Source organism: Pogona vitticeps, chromosome 1, assembly GCF_051106095.1.
Source record: "Pogona vitticeps strain Pit_001003342236 chromosome 1, PviZW2.1, whole genome shotgun sequence".
Lineage (NCBI taxonomy): Eukaryota > Metazoa > Chordata > Lepidosauria > Squamata > Agamidae > Pogona > Pogona vitticeps.
This window is the reverse complement of record NC_135783.1, coordinates 136,277,503-136,305,069: the sequence shown is the minus strand read 5'-3', so window position 1 is coordinate 136,305,069 and position 27,567 is coordinate 136,277,503. Positions and strand designations below refer to the sequence as shown.

Genomic DNA, 27,567 nt, shown 5'->3' with positions numbered 1-27,567 from the left:
GCCTCGCTTAACGAGCGCACTGCATAACGATGAAATCGCATAGCGATCCGTTTTTTCGGATCGCTAATGCGATCGCTTAACGTTTTTAAAATAGGGCTAAATTCGCTTTGCGAAGACCGGTAAGCGTTTCGCTTACTGATCTTCGCAAAACGAAGCCCGACCATCAGCTGTTCGGCGGCCAAAATGGCCGCCAGAAGCCCGGAAATGGCCCAAAATGGCCGCGTGCAGTGTTTTCGCGCCCTCGTTAAGCGAGGCGAGGGCGCGAAAATGGCTGCCGGCCATTACGAAGCTTCGCTGAACGGTGAGTATTTGGCCCATTTGGAACGCATTAAATGATGTTTAATGCGTTCCAATGGGTTTTTTTGATCCGTTCAACGATGCTTCAGCATAGCGAAGGTTAATCCAGAACGGATTAACCTCGCTATGCGAGGCACCACTGTATTCCCAATTAATTCATTCTAAATGGAAGGCCTGTGAATGCCACCACTTTTCCAGAGCCGAGGTGAAATCAATAAAGTTGCCAAGTCTTTCCTTCAGATCATTCTCAAGGTTTTCAGAGGAAATGGTGGAGCTGGCTAAAGTGCTGATCATGTTTACGCCTCCACAGGGAGAAAACTAGCAAATGGGATGGCTTTTTGTATGTATCCTATGGGAACGGAATTCCATGGATATAACAATGCCTGTTGTGTGGCTTCCCATCTCCTCTCCTGACACTCTTCACTCAGAAATTATTCATTCAGTTCCCCTACTGTTACTCTTGCTACTCCTGGGGCTAACCGGCTCAGGGAAAGAAACATGAATCACTTTGAATACAGATGGTGAGAAGAACGCAACACAAGGTTTGTACCATCCATGGAATCTCCCTCCCTAGAGCTACATGTTGTTTTAATCCCCAGTAAATAATGATTCAAGTGGAGAAACAGAAGATCATGTTTTTAAAGACACAAACTCATCCTCTCCTTAAAAAACAGGTCTCACGTCAGGTCAGCCGATTGTTCAGACGACTGAAGCTGTAAAAGGATGACTTGGACAAGGTTAGCAAATGTGTTCCTGACTCTGCTCACCTTGGATTTAATATGAAAAGACCTTTGCCCACCCACTGCAATTTGCTTCTTCATGACACTGAACCGATTGAATCGACAAATCAGTAGACCTGCACTGTGGGCACGCAGGTTGAAGTCCACGTCATCACACATGAATCTGTTGGGAAATTTAAGAAACACCGTGTGTATCCATTAGACAAAGTCTCTCAGACTGTGTAGTATAAAACAGAAGCGGGCAGATACCATGGTTTGGCTCTGTGCACTGAATCAGGCCCATAAGTGTTGCATGGGCGCTCTGGATTCTGCACCCCACCTCCTCCTGGGAGCATCCCATCAGAGGCAGCACCCTGGGCTTTCCTGCCCTGCCTCCTCCTCTTAATGGGCGCCCACTAAGACTAAAACTTAAGACTAAAACTCCCAGAAGCTTTCGCCACTGCCTGTGCTGGCCAGGTTCTCTAGGCGTGTAGTCGGAAAACATCTGGGAAGGAACCACCATACGGCCTAGAACAGTCAAGAATTCCACAATTCCAAGCCACGCTCTGTGACTTCGGGCTATGCCAAGCCAAAGTCTACTCTACCAGACTTGGCTCACCTGTTCTGGTTATACTGAACATTCTGTGTCAGGTCCACATTCAGCATGATGAAGTCATGCACGTGGCAGAAGGAAAAGGGCTCCTTGATTTCTCCCCTATTGGTTTTACTGGACCATTTCCTCATCCCAATCAAGGCATAGTGGGTGACATTCGGAGTGGATTCAATATGTTGCAAAATTTGCTTGAGCGAAATATTCCTCTCTGTCCATGTGTACTCACTGAAAATGGGAGTGAAGAAACTGTTCAAAACATAATCACCAAAGCATTCAAAATCTTCAAATTCTTTACCACCACTCCCAAATTAACCTTCACCTTTTCCTGTCACCAGAACAATCGATTTCTACAGCATTCCACATGACACAGGAGTCATCCGAGATGACAATGAAAGGCCAAATGTCTTGGGGCTTGATCCCTAGTTCCTCTTGCCGATTTCGTTCCAGCTCCAGATTATGGTACGATAGCTCTTTTATTAGAAAGTGAGCAGCACCTGAATCCAAAGAAACCAACCTTAGTATCTACTGGGGAAACTGGAAACTTCATACTATTCTAGATTCTTTTGCTGTAGGAGTCCCTTTCTCCCTGTGCCCTGTCCCATTCTCAGGCTTAACTCCCCTTCCCAGTCTTATTGGAAGCATCTGCATCTCATACTTCTCTCAAGTCAAAGCTCCAACAAAAGGAGAGATTAAAAAGAGGTGGAACGGGTGCATTGGGGTGTGACTGGATCAGGGGAAGCTTTGAATTTGTGAGGTCCAAAGCACTCCTAGTCACCAGTGCAAACACAACAAAGGTGAAAATTTAAGTCTTGCAGTAGGCATAATTATTTTTCCTCCCATTGCTTTCATTGGGAAGCAACTATTCATTCATTCATTCATTCACTCATTCATTCACTCATTCATTCATTCATTCATTCATTCCATCCAACTAGTAGCAAGGCTACTACTCGGGGCAGCAGACACAACAGGACGTAACAATAATGGGGGGAAAAAGAAATCCCAATTCCAGGACCATGATAAGCATGGCCCTAGTGTACAATAAACAAGAAAGACATGTAGGCTTGTGAAAGAAAAGTGAAAAGAACACCCTGAATTCACTCTGATAATGTGGGCATGGCAAGGATGGCAGTATGCAGTCCCAACAGGCGGGAGACTTGTCTTCCAGAAAGCTCTTCACAACCACAGAAACCTACAGGTGGACACGTGTGCTCTACCCATTGAAAGTAGTCATCCATCAAGGATTAAAATTAACTCCTGCTATTAAGCCCAAAGCTGGCTGGATAGCTCAGGGGTTTAGATCTCTGGCTGTGAGTCGGAGGTTGGGAGTTGGGATTCCCCCACTTGGGCGTCTTGTGAAGCACAGCCAGCCTGGGTGGCCTTGGGGGCCAGCTGCCCAGTCCCAGGGTGCCCTCAAGGAGAAGGGAAGGGTCAACCCCTTCAGAGTCCTCTCTACCTAGAAAACCCTGCAAAAGGGCTGTCATAAGTCAGAACCGACGGCTCATGATTAATTTACTATTAAACCAAAACTTTAGATTGCTTTCCCACCTATTCAGTCCATTAAAGATTGCAACTGCAATTCCTTTCCGTGAGCGACCCTTCCAAGAGCATACATACCCACTCCAGCACTGTTGAAAATACTCGGGAGAACAAGCATGATGTGATTGGGCCAGTATTTTTTATATATCGCCATTTCATATTCTTTGACCACCAGGACGTGCAAATGGCTGGCCCCATCCATGGCATGATAAAGGTTAAAGAGTCCGTGTTCATGGCGTCCAGTTGTGGGAGTAAAAGTAGGGCTCTTTATGTAGTCCTGACTCTGTAAAGTTAGGAATCTGGGTGTTATTACTGTCATGAAAATCAGCAAATTAAAGGTTGAGGGCACTGAGGGAGAAGGGGTGACTAAACCCAGGACTTGGCATAGTTTGGTTGTAGCCTACCTACATGCTTCCGTCAATGGACAAGCTGGATAGTTTGTCTTCTAAAGTTTTCAATAAGATTACCATGAGACTCATTTGGGGAAAATCACAAAAATGCTTCCCTTGCTTCATTGATTCACGAGACAAGTGCCAGCTGCCACCACCTCCAGTTCATGACCGTCAGGAGATGTAAAGCCAAGGCTAGCTAGATTATCCAAACCAAGCAAGCACCACATCATTGGACTATCTTGGAGTGAGCAACTGGAGATCAGTGGCCCTCCCTTAAGAATAGTTGTTGACTAGGGGGTTAGCACTGGTGCACCTACAAGGGAGATGAACACTGCCTACAAAAGAGGTTCCCTTCCCTTCTCCTCGTGGTAACATTTTGCACTTTTGTCACAACCCCAAAGGCAGAGCCTGAAACACTACTTTTTGCCTTGTGGTGCAGGGATTAAACTGCAGCACTACAGTCAAAACTCTGCTCATCGCTTGAGTTTGATCCCAGTGGGCTCAGGAAGCCAGCTCAAGGTTGACTCAGCCTTCCATCCTTCCAAGATGGGTAAACTGAGTACCCTGTTCACTGGGGGGTTAGGGGGTCAATGTGTAGCCTGCATAATTAAATATGGGGTGGTATGAGCAGCACACTTCATTTCATGCTTTGCTTTTGACCTTTAAGCAGAATGAATGCAATGCCATACTGAAACCTTCCACAATGGAACAATGGAACCGTGATGCTCTAAGATCCATAAGTTCTTCAACATGTTATTATATTCATCCTTCTTGAAAGTGGCTTCCTAAACTCCGCCATAGAGGTCTGATGGCATCTGGCCTAGATGCCTTTAAAAGGGGATTGGACAGATTCCTGGAAGAAAAGTCCAATGCAGGTGACAATCCATGATGGGGATGTACAATCTCCAGGCTTCGAAAGGAAGGTAGCTCCAAATGCCACATGCAGGGGAGGGGGAATCAGGGGAACAGGTATCTAGTTGTCTCGTGAGCTCCCCAAGGCATGTGGTGGGGCCCCTGTGAGATACAGGAAGCTGGACTAGAGGGCCCCTTGTCTTGGTCCAGCAGGGCTCTTCTGATGTTCCTATGATGGCGATATGGACCTCAAATATCTACCTTTATGAACAACATGGAAACAAAATTTGTCACTTCGTGGATTCAAGAAATGCTGCACAGGCGCCGAGAGAGTAATCTCTCTGTCTCTGCTCACAGGAGAGAGACAGTATTGTATGGAAGTACAGCAATCCATCTTTATCCACATATCAGAGCAGAGGCAAAGCAGGGGGAAGCGAGTCATGTTCTTCTGAATAAGGGTTGTGACAAATACTTGTTAACTTCCTTGCCCTCATTGATTTAGGCTTTTCTGATTTGTTGAGACCCTGCAATGAGGCGCCTGAAGGCCTCACAAGAGCCTTTGCCTTCCCTCAGAGTGAGACTAAGAGGTTAGGGTTTGTTTTTTTCTCCCTCCATTGTGGTCCAGATAATTAAAGGAAAATAAATCTATGCAAAACTCGCATCCTTTCCCTTTGAGAAACAAAAAACTAACTGCAAACACAAAAGAGCTGACTTGACAAGAATGGCACAAACAATCCACGCAAGGCTGTAGACTCCTCAAGCCCTTGCTTTACACATGTTGCAGGATTTATGCCAAGAGGTGATTTGCAAGACCACCCCTGAGAGCACCTGGACTTTCCTCAGCATCCTCTTCGCAGGGAAGGAGAGCATCACAGTTCTTTATCCTCACCTGCAAGGATAAGAGAAGCGAGGACGTCCGCCCTTGCTCCCAACCCTGTCAAATGAAGGAGCTGCATACGTCTCGTACGCTATATTCAATCTACCTTATCGGTGACTAGAGGTAGTCTCATACTCTCCAGCTGTCTTCCTGGATGGCTGAAGACGAAATGATGCTCCTTGGACTTGGGAATGATGAAGTGAAGCTGAATCTCCTCTCCAAGCATTGAGTAGGAAAAGGCAAAAGCGTGCAAGGTGGACTCGTAAAGCTGAGGGGGAAGCAAAACAGCAGTCTAACCAGGGCGGCCAGCTGAAGACCTTCTGCTTCCTGAGACAAAAGCTTAGGAACAGGCATCCTCCCTGTCCACCACTGAGAAGCTGGCTGGCAGATCAACTGTACGTGAGAACTCAGGATGACACTAACCTGTTAACCCTTCGCTCAAAGGGTACAGGGCAAGCATTGTCTCGCGTACAGCGCTGTCTCCCAATATCTCGATCTCATCTCGCACCCCTTAATCCTCTGGCTCCTGTCTCTGTTGTACGGATGGGCTCTGTTTTCCCAGCTATGATGCTGATATATATTATCTACTTAAGCAGTGATAAAAGAATAGACCACATCCCCCTAAACCAAATGCATTCATTCATCAATAAAGAAAGCCAGCCTTAACAGGTCCAGAGGGAAACATTTATTTAGCGATCAATGGCCATTTGCGGTGATGCATGAGCTGAATGAAGACTCAAGAAGAAGAAGAATGTCAGACACTGGCTTCATTCAGGCATTAGAGCTTTTCCCTTCCCACCTGGAAAGTGTCTCCAATCTTGGCACATGTAATGCAAAAAAAGTCTGCAGCAGAAGTTGTAAGAGCACTCAGCAGGACATGGTTACAGTGATCACATGATCAGAAGCCCTGATAAGGCAGAGCTCCTGATCCCATAAGCTCTGTAAGCGTGTTCAGCTGAACATCTTGCAGCTCGCACTACAGACCCTTTCTATTAAGCACACCAGCATCTGAGAGATTTCCACATGGAGACCTAAGGGTGGGGGTGAAATGCAAACACCCCCCCCCATCCTCACACACACTTTCCAGTTCTACACAGATCCAGCATCAGTACCTGAAGAGGGTCCCTGTTGTGCTGGATAGTTATTATCTGTTTTTCTGTGATTTCCCTTCTCTGCCTGAATTCTGCACAATCTAACCATATATATTACCTACCAGAATGCAAGAACTGGTTTTAGTTTTGCATTCAAGACAATAGATATTTCAGGATCAAGAGCTGGGCCTGACACCTGGCCTCTGCAGCAGAGCTAATGTGCTGTTGTGAGCATTAAGTTGGATGGAAAGCTTGGGGAAGTTTTACAAACAACACCTACATCTCTCAGAACCTTCTTGAAAGCACAGCAAGTGGCCCTGTTAGATGGAGGATTTGGAGACATTTTGCCCCCCCAGAAAGCAACTTTTCCTAGCTCTGGTTGACCTGCTACTGAAGAGACCTTGTCTCAAATCTGTGTAAAAACCATGACATTCATTGGGTGAACTAAATGCTCACAAAGGGCTGTTGCAGTGGGGCTGTGAGAGAAGGGTTTGGGGGTGAGAGCCCAGGGCCTTACTCAGCAGAAGGAGCCAGAGAGATGCAGCAGAGCTGACCTACTAAAAAGAAAAGAAAAATGGAATACTGTCCACGGCCATCTCTTCCCTCCCTCCTCCCATAGGGTCCCCCAAGTCCTAACTGTACCACTCGACTGTTGGGAAGATAAAATATTGGGATGTAGGTAGTGGAATACACGTTGGCCAACCACCACTGCTTTGAGGAAAAGCAGAATCTAAAAAAGGTAGGGGCAGGATGGAGACCAACAGGAACTCATCAAAATAATGTGTATTATGTCTGGTGTTAAGAGGTCTGTGCTTATTCTACGAAGTTTCGTTCTTGTTCTTATCATTGATAACTTCCTGTTTGGCCAGAAAAATGCAGGGCTGAATCAGCTTAAATCAGCATCATTGCAAGCCTATTCGAATATCCGTCCAATGGGACTTTTTCTGGGGGACAACCTCCATAAATGCTTTGCCCCCCCCCTATGTATTTTGCACAGCAGAGAAGAGCTGCATGTCTAGCCCAAGGTTAGTCTGTCCCTGCAATCCCGCGTGATCTGTGTTTTATTCCCTTTTGGGGCTTTTCCTTGTCTTTTTTTTTAATTTAATTTAATTTTTTTTCCAAAAGGGTCAAGCAAATCTCACCTGGTACCTGGGGTTGAAGCCCATGTACTGATGGCACTGCTCGCAGTGGTGGTAAGTGTTGTAAGCGGCATACTTGGACAGCCTCATCCGAGTCGTCTGGCGGCGCAGATATAAGTCCTCTGGCTTTCTGCTTGCTGATCTATCTGTACAATCATTATTTTTTTAAAACTCTTATTAGTCATATATCCAAAGACCCGTAAGGAAGAGATGAATACATTCCTTGCTGATTTTCTTTGCTGAGAAACTAAACTTGATTGTAGTAAAAAAGTGTTGACACCCACCTCCCCCACCACAATTTTCTGCATGGAAGGGAGAGACGTCAATAATTCTTACTCTCAAAATATTGCTACATTTCTAGAGTTCTTGTTGTTGTTGTCGTCGTCAATATGCACGAAGCTGCTCCTGGCTGATGGTGACCCTCTAGATCAGTGAGTTCCAGAAGCTCCTACCATTAACTGCCCTGCTCTTGTCTTGCAAACTCAAGGCTGTGGCTTCCTTCACCGCGTTATTCCATCTCATAATTTCTGCACCATCCGCATTTCTTAGAAACACTGCTGTGCATGCAACTAACTTGTATTCCCCCCCCCCCATTTTAATCTGCATTTAAAATTAAGAAGATGAATAATGTATACAGAATGCCTTCAAGCCTCTGAAGGGCCATAGAAATGCTAATCATTGTTTCTATGCTAGAATTTATTTATTTATTTATTTTATTTTATTTATAACCCACCTATCTGGCCGGTTAAGAATATTTGACCAATATAGTTTCCTATGATATGTGAGTCCATTTGCACCCTCTAGTGGTGATGATGATCTCTCCTCTGAGTATCCCTCCAGAAGGCATGCATGAGATGTAACACATTCATCATCTTTTTCCCCAGATCACAACCTTCTTTGTGCAAATCATATTTCAGCAGGCACGTGCACTTTACAAATGGTTCAACTGTAACTTTGGATTATTTGATTCTCTCCTTGCTTAGGTAACAGCCGTGAGCAGGGCTAGGTTACAGGAATTTCCCAATCTCGTTTCTGAGAGTAACGTCAAGCTCATTTCTGCACAAGCTTGCAACTTTTTAATAACAAAAGTTATTAGTACATTTCTGCTAACGTATGCCCTTTTTTCGCACATGGTTTACAGCAGGAATGGGAATCTCGTGGACCCACCCACTCTTTGAGGACTTCTAAAAATGGGCTGCCTAATTTCTTGGGGGATCTGTGCCTCCACAAACAGAGAGAAAACCCTATTTGCACCCAGCATTTGGGTCATTTTAAAGAGCTTTTGAGATTTGCTGCTGACATAGGGCGGCAAAGGGGGACATGGCATTTAAAGGGAGCAAACCTGTTTCAAATTGTTTTTGGACATTTGCCACTGAACTTCATGGTCCATTCAAAGAAAACAAAAGGCTAGCTTTCGGTGTTCTTCCCTGCTGCCACTAGCAGCAGCAACAGTATTGGGGGGAGGGAGGAAGAAGGGGGCAGTGAAGCCGCACGGAGTCCTGGAATGACTCAACGACACTGCCCACGCTTGCTTTATGGAAGACAACAGGAAAAGGAATGCAAATTCTGACCTTCACTCTTTGTTTTGGCGATCCTTGAACAGATGAGGCTTGCATCTTCGTATTTCGGATCGTGGATAGTATAGTCAAAAGGCATTTTTTTAAAGGCCTCTAGGTCAGGCCAAGCCTCCCCTGGCTGATGATAGCATTGCTCCAATTCTTCTTTAGAGCCTGCAGCATCAGCAACAGAAAGGACATTAGCAAGACATGACCTCATAAACCAAAGCTGCAGTGTAGCATGCTGGATTTCACAGAATTTTCACTGGAACACATTGGCTGGAAACCCACTGGTGTTCACATAAGATTTGCGTAACTTGCAGGGACTAACTGTGGTGGAGGGATGGGGCATCGACGAGCGTGCCAGTTTCAAAGCCAGCTACGTGAGCAGGCGCAGGACCGAGATAGGCCCTAGCCCCTTGTCAGGTAGCCGCGCAAGTTATGCAGTGCTTCTGCAAACACTGCTGGGATCCTGGTCCTTTTGTGTCTATACTTTATTCGTGCAGCACAACCGTCAACGTCCTCTGTCGCAAAAGGGCCCCAATCCACCTTGGAAACAGGTAGGGTGCAAATAAAGTGAATCAATAAAAATAACAAAAACCTCTCAAAAGTAGATTTGGAGGACCCCCCAGGAAGGGGCTGCAGGGAGTGTCGCCTTCCCCTTCTACGAAGAGAGCCCACTGTCTCAGGAGGAGAGGTTAACTCAGTAACGCCCAGTTGGACAGAGCGTGGGCATTTGTTCTAAGTCGCTAATGAAAACAACAGATTGTAAAATGCTAATGATGAAATAAGGATTCTGAAAGGAACGGATCATAATGGGGCTCCCTGAATGGTGAGCCAAATTAAATTAACATGGAAGATTAAGCATACAACAGTAGAACAGTTGACTGTTAATTGGCAGGAAGATTATAAACCGTTCCCCCAAGCAAAGATTTCTACAGGAAGGACACACCAGTATTGATCTCCTCTTCGTCATAAACATCTACTTCTGTCAGTCGAATCAGCATCCTGGACAAAATACTGAGGAACTGCAGGTAGGCCCCTGTCTTCCCAATCTGTGAACAGATGTGAAAAACATGAGAAACATTTTGATTCATGTCAGAGAGCCAGCGTGGTGCAGTCAACAGAGTGTTCAGCTAAGGAGATCTGCGTTCAAATCCGGCACAGATATTCCCTTGGAGGTGGCAATGGTAAACCACTCCTTGGACATCTTGCATACAGTACCTCAGGGGTGCCAAAATCCAGAACTGAGGTAAACAATAGTAGGCCAAAGCCAACGGTTTGGAATGCCAACTTTTATCACCACTGTTGCTATTTAGGGGAACTTGGCACTTTACAAAGAACCAATATGATAGGTCCCTAATTTGAAATGTTTGCCATTTAAAAGAGACACAGACAAATGGCAGAAAAGAGTGAGGGTAGGGGTAAGCCAAGGAAAAAGATGACGATCACATGAAGAAAGTACAGCTCTCAATACAGAACAAGCCACCGCTCAGTAGAAGAGCACATGCTATGCATCCCAGGTCCAATTCCCTGGCACAAAAAAGTAGGGCTGGGATAAATTTATGTCAATGTAAATAATATGAAGCCAGATGGACCCTTTCCCCCCCGCCCCACTCTTCTGCTGACAGATCTTAGCAAAGAAACCAGTTCTGCTGGCATAAGGGGATTTCTGCTGGCAAAAGAGACCTAAAATGAGTTACAGACAACACATCTTGGAGTGAGAACTGTGTGACTCAAAGATGTCACACGGGGTTAGACTAGAAGACCTCCAAGGTCCCTTCCAACCCGATGGTTCTATGACTGTTGGGCCTGAACACCTTCCCTTCATTTGACACTGCGTTTCTCCCCCCTGGGCTTGCCAAAACAACAAGTGCCATTTTAAGCACTGTTTTGTGGCAAAAAGGCCAGAATATAAATTAAGTAAGCCAGCAACAATAAAGCAAACACGGTCATGGCTCGGTACAATCGTACTCCAAAGCAGCAATGCAATTCTCACCTTTTAATGTGAAAACGAAGCAAAGTTTACGAAACCCCCCCCCCAAAAAAAAGCTGAGAAATGGTGGTCCAGCTCTCGAGACCTACCTGGGGCGGCCCACTCAGCAGCAACCTCCTCGGGTGGAAGGCGTCCATCCGGCCTTCGTTCCTATTGTTGTAGTCCATGTGGATGGGCTTGGGGACCGTCCACTGGCGATAATACAGAGACTGTTCCGTGCAGGTCATCATTTTACTCATGAGAGGGCGGAAGGAGCTGGCCCATGTCACTGAGTGGTATGGCAAGAGGGACGACGACTTTGGAAGCCCCGTGCTGTCCGCGGAGGTCACGACGTCATAGACCGGCTTAGGCAGGTAAACGATGGGGGGCTGCTGGGAAGCTTTGGTCATGGGGCACTGGGGCGCCTGCAGGACGAAGGAGCCGTGGGTCGGCGCGGAAGAGGTGGAGGAGAAGGAGAAGGGGGAGGGCGAGGAGGACGTGACGGAAGACTGAGCGGCTTTGGCCGCCACCTGGGAGTCTTTGTCCACTTTCTGTCGTGGCTTTTCGGCACGAGTCCCATTTTCTTCTGCGTTGCTGCTAAGGCCCCGATGAGGCGACTTTCCTGCTTCCCCTGCAGCAGCGACCAAAGGAGGGGCCGTTTCACTGCAGAATGCTGTGCCTGTTAACAGAATCTAGATTTTAATAGAGTGCTACGTTAAATCATTAGAGACAACTACAGTGGTGCCTTGCAAGACGAAAATAATTTGTTCCGTTGAGTCCTGTCGTCTTGCGAAATTTTCATCTTGCAAGGTACGTTTTCCCATAAGAATGCATTGAAATTTAATTAATGCGTTCATAAGGGCCAAAGAACTCTGAAAAAGTCACTCACCAGGTAAGGAGCTGCAGAAGCACCATCGGAGGACTGGCAGGGGTCCCCTGCAACCGGGATAGCCGCTTTCAGAGGTCCCCCAGCAGTCCTCCGATGGTGCTCGGTAAGCCTCCAAACAGAAAAAGGCAGGGGAAAAGGGTGGCTGCGGGGACCCCCGCCAGTCCTTCGATAGTGCTGGGCAAGCCTCCGAAGGCTTCCCCTGCACTGTTGGAGGACTGGCGGGGGTCCCCCGCAACCGCGATTACCGGCTTCCAAAGCCTCTGAAGACTTCCCCAGCACCATCGCAGTTGTGGGGGACCCCTGCCAGTCCTCCGATGGTGCTTCCCCAGCTCCCTACCTGGTAAGTGACTTTTTCAGAGTTTTTTGGCCCACAGGAATGCATTAATTAAATTTCAATGCATTCCTATGGGAAAACGTACCTCGCAAGATGAAAATATCTTCGTCTTGCGGGGCACCTAAAAACTCGCAAGAGGCTTTCTTGTGAGTTTTTCGTTGCTCGAGGCATTCGTCTTGCGAGGTACCACTGTACAGGCTACAGTATTCCTCCTAGGAACACCGCTGCTAATATGTCGTATTGTTAATTCTCTGCAGTAGATAATGTAGACAGGTCAGCCCTCAGGAAAAAAATGTGGGGTTTTTTTGGTTCTGTTTTAATGCGGTTCCCTGATCTTGCCCTCCTAATGCTCGTTTATAACTTGCTAGAATCCCCGTGATGTTTCCACCAGCAGCAGCAGCCAGCACAGCTCACCGCTTCTGGGATGAACCACTGCAACAGATTATAGGGTAGGTTCTCTTATCTTCTACCCCCAACACATGCTTGAAAGAATACTTTCTAACCAAAATGTATATAATATATAATATCCCATATGCATAGATGTTAACTTCACAGTGTCACACATAATGTTATTCCTCCCCCTCACACACACACACACACACTTCCTTTAACAAAGGCAAACAAAAATATAGTAGCAATATGGGTCAGCTGTCCTAGTTTTGACATAACATACGACTACTGAAAACAGGTCAGAGCTGAAGTCTTACTTGATGCTTTGGAAGAGAAGGAGGAAGCGGCCGAATCGTTGGAGCCTGACCTTTCCCTTTTGACAGGGCTTCTCTTTTCCGAAGCTGAGCCTGTTTCACAATGGAGGGAAACCAACTTGCATCACACTTTCTGGACACGGCAGGCCAATGTGATCTCAACTTCAAAAGGTAAAGCCGTTCTACTTGACAGGGGGGGTGGAAAGGGGGCTGTTCCTTTCTGCCGCTTCAGAGGATAACAGCTACCCACCCCCCACGCTCCAGATGTCATTAGACTCCCACAATCTGATCGTTAAATAACACTGGGAGGCTCACATGTCTGCCCTTCCCAATCTAAACAATGAAATTATAAATATTAAATACTGAGACAAATGAATGAAGAGTGTCACATTTTAAAACACCGCTGTGTTTTCCGTTTATTTTCAAGTTCGGGATTCTGCCCTGCGCAATACAGGTGGTCCAAACGATGACCGCCAGCTTCAGTTCTGGACAGGATTGCGAAACAACTCCACCTCCAAACCCTCCTGCCAATTTCTGTTCCCTCCTCTCAGCTCTCCAATAAAATGCTGGCAGCTGCTTCTCTTTCCGCGTTCCTGCTGAATTAAGTGACTGGGAACTGGTTAAGCCCCAATTAATTATAGTCAGTATATCCATAAATCTCATTCTGCCAAGCAGAACCTCTTTTAGCTCAGTGCCCCCCCCAACCTCAGATACCACCACCCCTGATGCTTTTAATTACATTTGCCATCATCCCATTCAGTCTGATGTCTAGGCAGAGAATGGTGGACATTGGGACACATCTGGAGGGCTTCGGGTTGAGGAACAGAAAAGAACTCAACGGTTCTACCTTCGGTGACTGTTTCTTCATCTTCATTGTCGGTGCTGCTCAGCTTCTCGGGATCACTCTCTAGGACATCGCTGCTCGCAACAACTTTCTCCACCGGGATTTCAGAGCTGACAAAATAGGCTGCCAAACCAAGTTCTTGCTCCAAGGCTGTTCTCACCAAGCACGAGGAATTGATCAGACGCAGGTCACAGTATCTCAAGGACCTTGCGGGGAGAGGCCAATGAGAGAAAGTGCACACATTTTTGCAGTATTCCTCCCGTTATAATGTTCTCATTTCCTTTCCGCAGTACGTAGTGAAGCAAAACGCCCAGTCTCTCTGGCATTTCAACCCTACCGTGACCGCTGCAGTCATCAATGTCCAGTGAACATTAGCACAAACAAGGCAGGCGGGCAATTGCTGCCTGCGGGTTGCACTGAGAATAACCTGAGCAAAAGGTTTTCAGCATGGTTCTCTCACATCTGGCACAGAAAGCTACACAACTGGGTGAGGAACAGCAAACTTATTACTCATGATCCACCTAGGGAAAGAAACACGTATCTATGTATTCACGAAGGCTTGCATGGCCGGGATCTAATGGTTGTTGTGGGTTTTCTGGGCTCTTTGGCCGTGGTCTGAAGGTTGTTCTTCCTAACGTTTTGCCAGTCTCTGTGGCCGACATCTTCAGAGGACAGCACTCTGTGCTCTGGTGACAATTGTCATTGTCAGCACTGACAATGAAGATGAAGAAACAGTCACAGAAGGTAGAACCGTTGAGTTCTTTTCTGTTCTTCAACCTGTAGGCTTCCAGATGTGTCCCAGAGCACAGAGTGCTGTCCTCTGAAGATGCCCATGGCCACAGAGACTGGCGAAACATTAGGAAGAACAACCTTCAGAACACGGCCAAAGAGCCCGAAAAACACACAACAACCAAAACACGTATCTGTTCCCTTCTCTGTTGGTTGTTTGTTAGTCATCCTACAAACCACCATTAGGAGCCACCACTTGTTGTTGGCTTAGGCTGTCTGGCTTGTTCAAACCATGACTTTTGTCACATTTTAATCCGGAATTGTGGCTTGCTTCTTGCTTGTCTCCCTAACTGCCTACCCTAAAATGGAAACTAAAAAAAAACACACATACACAAGAGAAACAAGCAAGATCAGAAACAAGAGAAAAACTGTGGCTTGGTTATCTGCAGGACAATTTAAGGCTAATGCAATAAACCATGGCTGACATAAACCACAGCTTAACTGCAGTGTAGTCAATTGATATTTCTGGACCTTTGTGGCTATGGAGAGAAAATGACTTTGTTGAAGGCTTGAGCTTCAAAACCAGCCATGTCATGAGGTAAGATCCATGCAAAGAATTTGGGAAATGGTGAAGTGGTGCAAACCCACATAACATAAATAACAAAACAAATAAGATTTTTACTGATACTGGACATCCTGAAATTCCAAGAGCTGCATGCGAAACCCTAAAGAGGTTCCATGAAACTGAGAAGCTAACATTCATGAGGGCTGGCCACAGAAAAGGTGGTCGGTATACAAATCAAATAAATAATACTAATTATTATTATTATCAGTCCTAATCTGTTTTAAGTGCTCCAGAATTGCTGCCATGTGTTAATAGACTTCATATGATTAGTGGCAGCAAGAGGTTGTAATCAGAAAGAAATCAGCTTTATTTCATGGGAGTAATTCCCAGTGCAAAATTATTACCTTGGGAGGGATTCCCCTTGAGGGTCCATTCCGCTAAAGATCAAAATGCAAGGTAGACCCTCCAGCTCCAAATAGGTCTGAGGCCTCCACTCAGCATCCTCAATTTTCTGCCAAATCTGTCACAATATATGAAAAAACATATACATACATACATACCAAAAACAACAACAACAACAACCACAATCGGTATATGAATGACTACAGCTGCAGATGGAACCTGGTCAACCTAATGGCTAATGCTTGGAAAAGTGCCATTTAAGATGACATAATTCCTAGAATCCCCTCATGCTGGCTGAGGGATTCTGGGAAGTCTTTGCCTACAGTTAGGCAGAAAGCTTCATGGCAGTCAGATGTCTCAGCCGTGAGGCCAGAGGGGCAAATACATGGACAGTGAGACCAGCTATTCAGAAACAGCAGCCTAGACTGCTATGATGTCCTTCCATACCACATAGGCTAAGATCCCAACTGGTCACTTAATGGATGTAATTGATCAGCAGAGGTTGGTGTTCTTGCCAGCCACCATCCCTAACCGGCAATCACACACTCTGTGCCACTCCAGTTCTTCTGTGCCCAAGTTACCTTCAACTGCTCCAGGAAGTGCTTCCCAATGGTGATTCCAGAGTTGGGCTTCCCCAAGATGATTTCAAAATGGTCTTCGAGGGCTAGTCTTTCCCTCACATGACTGAGGCGTTCGTAAGCCACTGCTGCCAAAGGGGTGCAAGGAATCCTCAACACCACCATCAGCCCATGTCCGCTAGGGCACTGCCGCGAAGAATTGATGAGATTCTGAGTGATTTCCAGCGTTTCCACTGTCGTGTAGTTCTTCATCTGAGATAACCCACAGACTGCCATCATGGCAGCAGAGTAGTGTTGGACAAGAACAAACGTTCTGATCACTGCACTGTGTAATCTGGGAAACCTGGAACGAAACACAAAGAACTTGAGGCGATTCTTTGCTTGCTGAACATCACAACCAGCCCCTTCAGCAATCTTACAGTCAGCAAATGAAACTACGCCTGGGCCATATATTTTGGTCCAGCCAAATGTGAGAGATTTTGGAGGAACCTCGTGGTGATGGTTAGGGTTCCCAAAGAGCAGAAGAAGGGGGTGAACCTTTTGGTGAGGGACCAGCTTTTCAGGGGATGATCCTTAGTTGTTATCAAAGCTTGGAAAAATAACTTTTCTGAATGTTGGCTATTATTCAAGAGGGAAATAATGTTCTTTCAACTATGGGGCAGCCCAGAAGATTTTTGTTTAATTTGCTGCTCTCCCATTCTTTTAAAATATTTCATTCAAGTTAAGAGTTGCTCCAAGTGGCTAGGAGGCCTGGATTTTGCTGCACTTTTTAAAAAGGGAGCTGGAAATTTGTTTGGGAAGGACATTGAAATAATTTCTTATTTCCCTAATTACAAGCTTTACTGCTTAAAACCGTAAGTCATCACAGTGTGTCAGCAATGTATTTCCCTAATTAGTAACCTGAAAACAGAACTGGCCGTGTAACTGTCGCTGTTCAAAACATCATGATATATGCGAGACAACAAGTGTATTTGGTTACGAGCAGAAAGGACAACAAACAATAGAAATGGCACTCCTTTTCTTTTAAGATCCAGTTCATGGAACTGTGTACTCCCAGGCAAAAGCTTGCATTCTGATTACACTGTAGGGCATAAGGTTTTACCTCTTCCCCAAAGCCATGACCATTGCTTCAAAAGAGCTGTCATAACGGAGCAGTGGAAGGCTATGTCCGGAAAGAGTCGATTCAATAAATTCAGACAATCCATAGTATTTCTTGTTTTCATGATATAAATCTACGCCCTAAAACAAATAAGACCAACTATTAGAGAGGTTTTCTATGGCCATTATTTTGCAATCAATGCATGCAATCATATCCGACGGGCATAAAGAAATACAGGCACACAGTGGTAACAAACTCTTGCTCATTCTCCCTCAGAGCTTGGAAACATTACTTTTTTCTGAACAATGAATCTGCACATTCTCCAACCATTGCAATTTTAGTAAATCCAAAAGAGTTACTTTTACAATCCTTAGCTGATATTACTTTTCCTGACCACCCAAATGCTTAACCATACCCCATTAGAGAGGGCTCAGCTACACAGGTAGACTAGGCAAGGCCAGGCCCTCTGGCATCAAAATCTGACATTATAGAATCATGAAGTTGGAAGGGGCAGAGAAGACCATCGAGTCCATGATTGACATGGGTGCCAACCAGGTTAAACACAGGGTGGACACCTTTCTGGCTGCTTCTGGCATTAATACTGCTATTGCCCTACTGAGCACACACCTCTTGAGTCTTCTCTGGGATTGCAGGGACCCTGGGGTACTCTATTAGTTGAAACAAGACCACTTTTATAGACAGATTGATGTAATAATAGATGCACGGTTCTCAAAATCTCAACCCTCCGGACTTGCTGGGGCTCCCTTTGAGAGAAGTTTGGGAATAAAAGTGAAAGATCCAATGAGAGAGCAGGTAACTTGTGGTTTTCCAGATCACATGGAGTCACAACTCAAACTTAAGCGATGGTGAGGAACGATGGGAGGTGCAGTCTTAACAACATACAGTCGTGCCCCGCTGGACGATTACCCTGCTGTAACACGAATCCGCATTACGTCGAAACTTTTGCAATCGCAAAATGATGTTTTAAATGGGCAATTTTTGTTTGATGATGATCGGTTCCCTGTTTCGGGAACCGATTTTTCGCTTTACGATGATCAGCAAACAGCTGATCGTCAGGTTTCAAAATGGCCGCCGGCTTTCAAAATGGCCCCCCGCTGTTTTCTAGGACGGATTCCTCGCTATACAGGCACCGAAATGGGCACCATATGGAGGATCTTTGCTGCACGGTGAGTTTTTCAGCCCATTGGAACACATTGAACAGGTTTTCAATGCGTTTCAATGGGATTTTTTCGTTTCGTTTGACGATGTTTTTGCTCTACAGCGATTTTGCTGGAACGAATTAACATCATCAAGCCAGGCACCACTGTATGTTGTAGAACTTTGGAAAGTTACTTTCAAGCAGTGGTGTAGTGAAGCTGGGGTTTTCAGGACCAATGCCCCCAGATTTTCTGAGTAACAGGGACTATGACATCATCTGCCATTCCCTCCACACCCAGGCTTCCCCTTTCCCTTAAGTATAATCCTCACAGTAGCTAGGAGGAAGACAATGTTGTTGCAAGTTATTTCTGTTGAAATGCAAAGTAGTTGGGGTAGGCTTGATCTTGAATGGGCAATTAAGTTCTGTTAGCTTTACAGAAGACCTGCTTCACATTTGCTGATACGACATGATCCAGCGGCATTTTGTGGCCCTCTGTATGGGAAGGTGAGTACAAGAACTGTCAAGATCAGCAGCTGTGCTTACAAATGTACCACTACATCATGGCTTTTAAGAAGAATGAATAGGATGGCACGCTGAAGTCACCCACAACTGAGGAGAGATATGATGGTGCTCTCAGATCCAGAGACTGGTTCATTCACAGATGGTTCCAGTATGCTGTTGTATTCATTCAAAATAACGTTCCAAGTTCTAATCCAAAGGGCCGTCTTTTGCCAGCCTTTATATAAGGACATTAGGAAAACAGAAGAGACGCGTCTAAAGACTGCAGATCCAGAAATATGTGTGGAAGCACCATCATTTTATTGAACAGTTTTGTCATAGCATATGAACAACATGATCCAGGTGTTTAAAAAAAGGAAAAGCTCACATAGATCCTAAGAGGATCTTCTTACATTGTTGTATAACGAAGGCCAGTGGATTTCATTATAAGGGCTGATGCGGGTGTGTTGCGTCTGGAGTGCGTAAGGGAAGGAAGTCACATGAAGAGTTACAATATTCGGAGCCTCTTTCACCTCTCTGCAGTTCAGCAGTCTGTCCACAAGCCCCATGGCTGGATCTGACGACTGAGGATAAAGACTGTGAACAGCACTGGGGGAGAGAGAGAAAAGCCCAAATGCAAAAATTCAGTGGTTATCCATACACCTGTAGGGTAAAATGGGGGGGGGGGGATATTCGTTAATTTTTATATTTTCCACATTCAGAAGACCTGAGAGACATCTTTTTTTTAATAGACCTATTGGTCTTTTGAGGGCATCTGGGAAGGCCGTTCAAAGCAGGATATTTAGCATTTATTTAATTTATTTATTAAAAATATTTTTATCCCACCTTTCTCCTAAAAAAAAAAAAGAACTCAAGGCGGCTCTCAAAAGGTGGACTGTCTTTACCCCCTCCCTCCATTAACCATGTTAATGGTTAACATTAAAAATAAGCAATTCTTATTTTTAAGTACATGTTTATTATTTTTCAAAATTTTACTGTGTGCATCTAGCAGCCTGGCTACTGCTCTGGGCAGCATACAATAACATGGAAATGAAATAAAATTCAATAATTTCCCCTTTCAAGAAATGATGAAATCCCCTCTTCTAGTGGTAAGAGCTTTAAACTAAAAAATATGCTGGTCAGACCCTATGGGGGAGAATGGCAAACAGCACCCTTTGGCCCAGGGGGGTCACCAAAGATGAATGACCGCCATGCACTCAACAAACAAACAAACAAGCAAGCAAGCAAAACACAACATTTACCTGGCATTCTTTAAGCTTCCTTTTTTTTAAGCTCCTTTTCCCAAACATGGAGGGGAGAAGCTCACCATGTGAAATGGTCTGGGGCTCCTTAGAAGGGCTTTCAGAAGACCTCCCCTTTTTTGCCTTTGCCTCCACCCCTTCCTGGAATGCAGCCCTCGAGGAGCATGAAATGCCATGCTCCTCTTGGGATGGAGAGATGTTCCCTACCCCAACGCAGGCACTGTATACAAATGTTATGCCACATTTTTCTGTGGAATGTTTTATGGCATATCCCCTTGGAAGCTTTCGATAGTCACAGACAAACAAACAAATACAGTGGTGCCTTGCTTAACGAGCGCCTCGCTGAGCGATGAAATCGCTTAACGAGGCGCTCTGGGCCATCGCTGGTGCATTCGCTCAGCGATGGCCCCTATGGAGGTTTTTCGCTTTGCGATATTCGCTAAGTGTTTCGCATAACGAAGCCGGGAGAACAGCTGATCGGCGGTTCCAAAATGGCCGCCGGAAGGTCCGCGCCGCATTTTCGCGCCCTGCCCTCGCTTACCGAGGGCGCGAAAATGGCGGCGCTATGGGACAACATCGCTTAACGGTGAGTTTTCAAGCCATAGGAACGCACTGAACAAAGTTCAATGGGTTTCTATGGCTTTTTTATTACCGTTTAGCGATGTTTTCGCATAGCGAAGGTTAATCCGGAACGGATTAACCTCGCTATGCGAGGCACCACTGTACTGTACACACTTTACTAGACTAGGCATCAAAACACAAATGGATTGGACAATAACGCTGATTTAATACAAAAATATGGTATTAGTGTGACTGTCTCTTGCTCAGGCGTATACAGAAGTGTACTGGCAGCGCATCTTTAAAAAGGGAACCTACGGAGACCAGTGATCTGACCAACTTCCAAATAATTGCAGGATCCATTACAATGGCACTTCATAACAACATCTGTGCTCCAAAAACCCCACATGTTCTGAAGAAGGATCCCATTCTTACCTCACAAGATCCCAGTGAGCGTGGTCATGGATCAGCACAAACAGCGTGTGTGGATTCTGCATGGCATTTTGTAAAAACGCTTTGAACTTATGCTGGGGGGCTTCGGCGTCAAGTTTTACGACATACTGCTCCACCCTCTGCTTCGTGAGGTGCTCCTTCTCCAAGCCAAGCTCTAACAAAACCCCTGAAGAACAACAACAGGGCATGTCACAACCGGTCAAAACCTAGGGGGTGGCTAGGGTGATGTTTTATATGTTTGCCTCAGCCTGCATGTACCTGAATGCCAGAGGTGGAAGAGTGTTTGCTGGTAGGTCACTTCTGAAGGAGGAACACATATGAGGAAATCTACTTTTTCAAAGGAGCCCAAGTCAAGATTTTGAGTGCTGGAGTCTGCAATGGAGCAAACATGAGAGAGCAACTTCTGAGCCACGGCCAGCTGGAAGGGACGGATCTGGTGCCGCTCGAGGTTATAACCTAGAGCAAGTAGAAGCAAAATGTGCCATGAGAGCCTTAATTGATGACTTGAGCTTTCTTTTAAAGTCTTCACACATTTAGCTCATCTTATTGTTTACACAGCATGTACGTATCACACTCTTGTGGCATGCCTCAGTTTGCTTCAGCTCTCTGCTTCCAGTCTGATATATAAGGGTTAATTGTTGTGGGGAATCCCACATAAATGATCCTGCTGGAAAGAGAACCTGACGGAAGTTACTAGAAGCATTGAACAGTTCAGTTGTTAGGCATATAGCTATCTTATTATCATTTTTTCACAAGATATGTAGCCTCACATCTTTTTTGGACATATTTGGTTGAAATTCTTCACAAACAGTGTAGAAACCTGAACCAGCTGATCGAAAAGGTCCCAAGTCTTCATATTTCCAAAACCATTCTTTCAGAAATTACACCCTCTGTTATTCTTCATATATGAATGAAGTTGGCTGAACTGTCTCATCCTTTTTTTGAAAAATGTCTAGGAATGCCAGTTTCAAAAGCTTGGCTTCACTTATAGCTACAGTCCTTTTTCTCCTGTACTCTGGTTCTTCATGAAAAGGATTATTTTCGTAATGACACTGACCTCCTGAGTCTGGCTTTTAAGATGATTTGGTATCTCAGAGTGTGATCAGATGGGCATTTGTTCTGCAGTTTGGTCCAGGCTGGGGATGGGTTGGTTCATATTTTTCCAGCGAACACATGATGTATTCGCAAAGGCTTTCATGGCTGGGATCTAATGGTTGTTGTGGGTTTTTCAGGCTCTTAGGCCGTGTTCTGAAGGTTGTTCTTCCTGACGTTGCACATGAACAGAGTTCCTACTCCAGTCCTCTTAAGATGCCGGCCACAGAGACTAGCGAAAAGTCAGGAAGAACAACCTTCAGAATACGGCCTAAGAGCCCGAAAAACCCACAAAAACCATTAGAACACATGATGTATCATCGTGAACCAGTCCGCCCTGATCAATGCATAACAACATCTTTTTTGGGTCCGTGACAGGGACTGCTGGTTTGCTTGTTTGTTTGGTGTGTGTGTGTGAACCATTAGAATTGCTTCACATTTCGTCTGGTTCCAGCATGTGTGATCACTAAGATGGAATGAAAGTGGCTGGCTAGCTGTCCTTTTGCTGAAGCTGCTTAAAAATTCTGAGAAATGGGAAGCTTTCTAGCTGCTTGGCTGTAGAGGGGGAGGGAAAGGAAGCTTTCCATTTCTCTTCAATTGTTGCTAACACATCCGTGATGCTTTGAAATGACTTTTTTTAAAGCCCTTTCAAAGAATCACTGATGTGCTGTGTCAGTTTGCAACAATTAAAAATAAATGGTGAGCAGAAAGGAAGCTTCTAGTTTTTCAAGATCGTTAACCCACTCAGGCAAAACACAGATAGGCGGGGGAATTTTGCTTTTTATTTGTAATTTCCCATTAAAGGTCAAGAAGACTGGCGGATGCAAGGATCATCCCAAATGGCATATCATATCCCAAACCTCTTGCTGGGATAACTGGGCTATCTAGTTGTACCCTCCGTTTTAGAACTCATCTCAGAAAAACCACTGGTCCATATTAGGTTGTGTTTGTTAACTTCTTCTTGAAGTTCCCTCTTTCTGTTTTTCTTGCTGCCCTTGAGATTAACTTTTTTATTGGTCAATCAAAGGAAAACTATTAAAATGGTCGTTATAGGAAGGACTTCTTAACTGGCTCCTAGAAAAGATTTGCACGAAATTGTGAAAAGCAATTTATTCTTTTTAATGTTGGCTGAGTTTTCGTGCCTCATGCTGAGTTGCACACACTGGGCAAAGCAGAAATGGGGATGCAGTGACAGCCTATGTGGCCGGCCAGTTGGCCAGTTAACTGTAATGTGCACAGCAATATTTCTATTCTTTTAGAGTTGTTTTCATCCTTTGCCACCAGGTATTTATGAAAGAGAACAAAAAAAGAAGCCACTTTGATTGTGTATATTGTGAGTGCTTTTAAAAAAAGTGAATGCTAATTTGGGGTAGGGTTTGTTTGTTCGTCCTGGACAACACTATATATTATCTCTTTCTTGTTTATTTATATATTTTATTTATTTATTTCATAAACTGTATACTACCCAATTAGGGCTAGTAACAAGCAACCAGTATTACTGCTCATGACAATAACAGCCGAAGAAACAAAGACCTATTGTGTCAGGCAACCAAACATGCTTTTTTTATTGCTAGCTAAACAGACAATACAACTGAAACAGAAATAGCATGACTCTAGTTCATAACACATAGGCCTAATATTTAAATCTTTAAGGGTTATGTTGCTATAGATGCTGCTTCTTTAAGGATCTTTTAAGTCATTAGAGTGATTGTAATCATGATCATTCCATTGGCAGACAGGGAAAGTCTTGAGTATTAAAAAAAACCAATAACTTATTAAAATTATATTTAAATAAAACAAATGGAAGCTATATGGGGGGCAAAAGTATATGTTTTCTTCCTTCTTTTAGTCTGCTCTATTTGTGGGGTCAGTTTTTCCATCATTCCAAATTGCCCCTTCACCTCCATATATACAGTTCATTCAAATCCTTCCATCTCGGAGCCATTCCCAGAAACCTAGTAATAAGCATTTAAAAAAAAAAATCAAGGTTTCACATTTCATTATTGTTTTAATATATTTTTTTCTCTTGTTGAAACAATGTGGCCTCCTCTGGGTCCTTTTTAGGAGAAAAATGAGATATAAATAAATAAATGTGACAGAATGTCATGTACTTTCAAAAAGAGTATCAATAGTTCTCCTCTTAGCTCAATGGTCTGGCTGCTTATTTTGGATAGTATGCTAATGACGTCATTCAAAAAGTCAAAGCCTTGGACTTATGTACCACATGTGAAGCAATCGGGCCTCTGGATAGCTCAGTGGTTTAGGTATGTGCTTGCGGAGTCAAGAGCTTGGGAGTTTGATTGCCCCATTGTGTCTCCTTGGCAGGGGCCAGGCTTGATGGTCCAGAGGGTCCCTTCCAGCTCTGGGGTTCTCAGATGATGATGATGATGATTGCACCCAGATACTTTCTGGCTGCCTCTTGCTAACCTGGTCAAATACAGGTACCAACAACGGCAGGGCAAGTCTTCAATGAGCAGATCTTGGGAGAAATCTTCTAGATCACTGTCCCCCACCTTTTTTTTTATTTTTTTTAATTATTATTATTATTATTAATTTGGATTACAAACTACCCCACACCCTCCCCCCTTTGAGGACAAGGGTTCAGACCTCGATATAGATCAACTTTCCCAAATTTCAGAGAGCATTAAAGCATAAACAAACACAGCTGAGGGAAAAACAAAAAATACGAAGAAAAAGAAAAAAAAACCAACACAGTTCACCAACCACATTATCCTATCTTCATATCTGACCCTGGGCCCAAACATATATTAAGTTCCAGCTTTGTTTTGCATAGTCTCTTGGTTGATCTCGTAGTGCTTCTGATAGTGTGTCCAGTTCTATAATGTCCAACAGCTTCTTCAGGTATTCCTCCATTGTAGGTACCTCCTCACTTTTCCATTTTTGGGCCCAGAGAGTTCTAGCTGCTATCAATATATACATCAAGCAATATTTAACTTTCTTATCAGTAATCTCTGGCATAAGGCTTAACAAAGCTATTTCAGGTTTAAAATTTAGTTTCCTTTGAATAATTCCCTGTATCATATCCCACAACTGTGACCAGTAGGCCCTGGCTTTTTCACATGACCACCACATATGGTAATAAGATCCCATTTTTTTTTTACATTTCCAGCAGATATTGCTGCTTCCTTCTGACATTTTTGCCAGCTTTACGGGAGTGTGATGCCATCTATAAAACATTTTGAGGGTATTTTCTCTTAAATTAACTGGCTTAATCATTTTATAACAGTCTTTCCACATCATTGTCCAGTGATCAATGTCAATATTATAACCAAAATCCCTTGCCCATCTTACCATTGTCTCCTTCACCCTCTCATCCTCCATTTCATATTCCAATAGATATGTATACATTTTCTTTATTATTTTCTCATCAGAGTGGATCCAGAGTTTATCTACCTGTACTTCACCTTCAAAAAAGCCCAAAATTCTATCTTTTCTGTATCTTGATTCTAGTTTGTTCAGCGACCACCAGTCTGTTGCCACCCCTAGTTCCTCTAATTCTTGTTTGCTTTTTAGCTTTTGTTCTCTATTAAGCAATTATTTGTAATTTAACAACATCCCTTTCTGATTCATCACTTTCATCGAAAATGCCTCTATGGGGGGCTACCCATAGTGGGATTTTTTTGTATGTTTGTGCTCGAAATTTATACCAGACTAGACCCAAAGCTTTCCTTACAATATGTTCCGTAAAATGAGATTGTTCCTTATCTTTCCCATACCACACATATGCGTGCCACCCCATACTTAAATCATACCCCTCTAATTTCAATATTCTTTGATTTACCAGGGTTATCACTGTCCCCCACCTTTCTGACACCACAGACCAGTTTAGCGGGGGGGGAAATCTATGCATGCGTGTATGCGTACATCTGTGCGGGGGGGGCAGGCATCCATGACTGTATGTGGGGGGGAGCACACATCTGTGCATGGGGGGGCAGGAGATCTGGGGTTTGGGGACCCCTGTTCTAGATTATGATAATGACTTGTTCACAAGTCTTCAGAGAGTCCTATTCTTAAATCACTCCTGTTCTTCTAAACAGCTACCATTCTTTAAACAGATACTATCATTATCAGATAAACTATGAATTTAAAAAAAAATCCCAAAAGCATTGTATAGGAGAGGAAGCGTGCCTCATAGGGTGCACCCGTCTGTCCCATCATGGCTATGAGGACATGGTACCAAGAGTTATAAATGCAAAGATAATTTTTTCCAAAGTTCCGATTCGGTAGAGCCATCACTTACTTGTACACACAGCAGCTCCAGCGACATCCAAGGTTGCTGGCTTGTTCAGGGGAACAGAGAGAGATGACGACATGTGAGCTCGATTTTCTTGATAAAATTTCTCCAACAAAATATCTGTGTCACCGTCTAGAGCAAAAAAAGGAAAGAAGTTAGACCATGGAATGTACACTTCTAGAATCTTCAAGCCACCGTCAAGCCAAGAACCCCGAATTCACATTGAAGCACTTTTTCAAGGCCTCCCTACGGAGACCCGATAATTTTTAAAGGAAGCGGGTGGAGCCCCATCATGGGCACTTTCACATAGCACGACACCTGGGAATTCGAAACTGCTCATTGCTGTGGGAGCAGCTAAATAGATAATAAATCTTTCCTCCATAGTTGTCTAGCATGGCATCCACACCTGGCTAGAACAAGCTGTCTGGCTTTTTTTTCCTCCCACAGGTGAATTTTACAATAATGCAGAGGTTATTTCCCTGGCATTTTGCAATAAGATGCCATTTCACAGAACCCTGACTTGCCACAATGTGCAAACTGGGATATCACTTGCAAACAGTGCTGTTTCTTGGAGGGAGATGAAGGATTAATTTGGGTAGGAGAGAATCCTACACTTTCTGTTATAGGTTAAGACCGGCATTTGAATTGTGCCAGAAACGGATTAGCAGCCAGTGGACAACCGGGGGGGGGGGGATCACGTGATCCCTGTAACCAGACCCAGTTAACAAGCTGGCTGCAGCATTTTGGACCCTTTGGAGTTTCTGAGCACTTTCCAAAGGCAGGCCCTACATAGAGCACATCACAGTAATCCAAATGAGATGTAACTTAGGGCTCGTGTCCCCATGGCCAGATCAGATCTCTCAAGGAACAGGTGCAGCGGGCGCATTAATTTTAACTGTGCAAAGGCACTCCTGGCCGCTGCTGAAACCTGGGCATCCAGGCTCAGAGATGAATCCAGGAACAGCCCCCAAGCTGCATGACAGTGTTTTGAGAGGGACTGTAACCTCATCCAGCACAACCTGCCACCTTATTCCTTGATCTGGTTTTCGACTGGCCAGGAGCACCTCTGTCTTGTCTGGATTGTTTCAGTTTATTTGGC

General features: G+C 44.6%; 1 protein-coding gene across 3 annotated transcripts in view; it reads right to left on the bottom strand.

Moving 5' to 3' along the window:
• Window positions 1–27,567, bottom strand: part of GREB1 (growth regulating estrogen receptor binding 1) — a 101,794-nt gene that overhangs the window by 4,934 nt on the left and 69,293 nt on the right. For all 3 annotated transcript variants that reach the window (XM_078388168.1, XM_078388163.1, XM_020802326.3), the window contains exons 13-30: window positions 26,475–26,600; window positions 21,380–21,577; window positions 21,104–21,287; window positions 19,262–19,457; window positions 17,195–17,331; window positions 16,096–16,435; window positions 15,517–15,632; window positions 13,822–14,024; window positions 12,978–13,067; window positions 11,158–11,726; window positions 10,025–10,127; window positions 9,088–9,246; window positions 7,520–7,662; window positions 5,393–5,554; window positions 3,244–3,448; window positions 1,949–2,123; window positions 1,636–1,854; window positions 1,065–1,200 (exon numbers count right to left, since the gene is read on the bottom strand). In XM_078388168.1, the coding sequence (XP_078244294.1) occupies window positions 1,065–1,200; window positions 1,636–1,854; window positions 1,949–2,123; window positions 3,244–3,448; window positions 5,393–5,554; window positions 7,520–7,662; window positions 9,088–9,246; window positions 10,025–10,127; window positions 11,158–11,726; window positions 12,978–13,067; window positions 13,822–14,024; window positions 15,517–15,632; window positions 16,096–16,435; window positions 17,195–17,331; window positions 19,262–19,457; window positions 21,104–21,287; window positions 21,380–21,577; window positions 26,475–26,600 (3,461 nt within the window). The remainder of the gene's footprint in view (window positions 1–1,064; window positions 1,201–1,635; window positions 1,855–1,948; window positions 2,124–3,243; window positions 3,449–5,392; window positions 5,555–7,519; window positions 7,663–9,087; window positions 9,247–10,024; window positions 10,128–11,157; window positions 11,727–12,977; window positions 13,068–13,821; window positions 14,025–15,516; window positions 15,633–16,095; window positions 16,436–17,194; window positions 17,332–19,261; window positions 19,458–21,103; window positions 21,288–21,379; window positions 21,578–26,474; window positions 26,601–27,567) is intronic.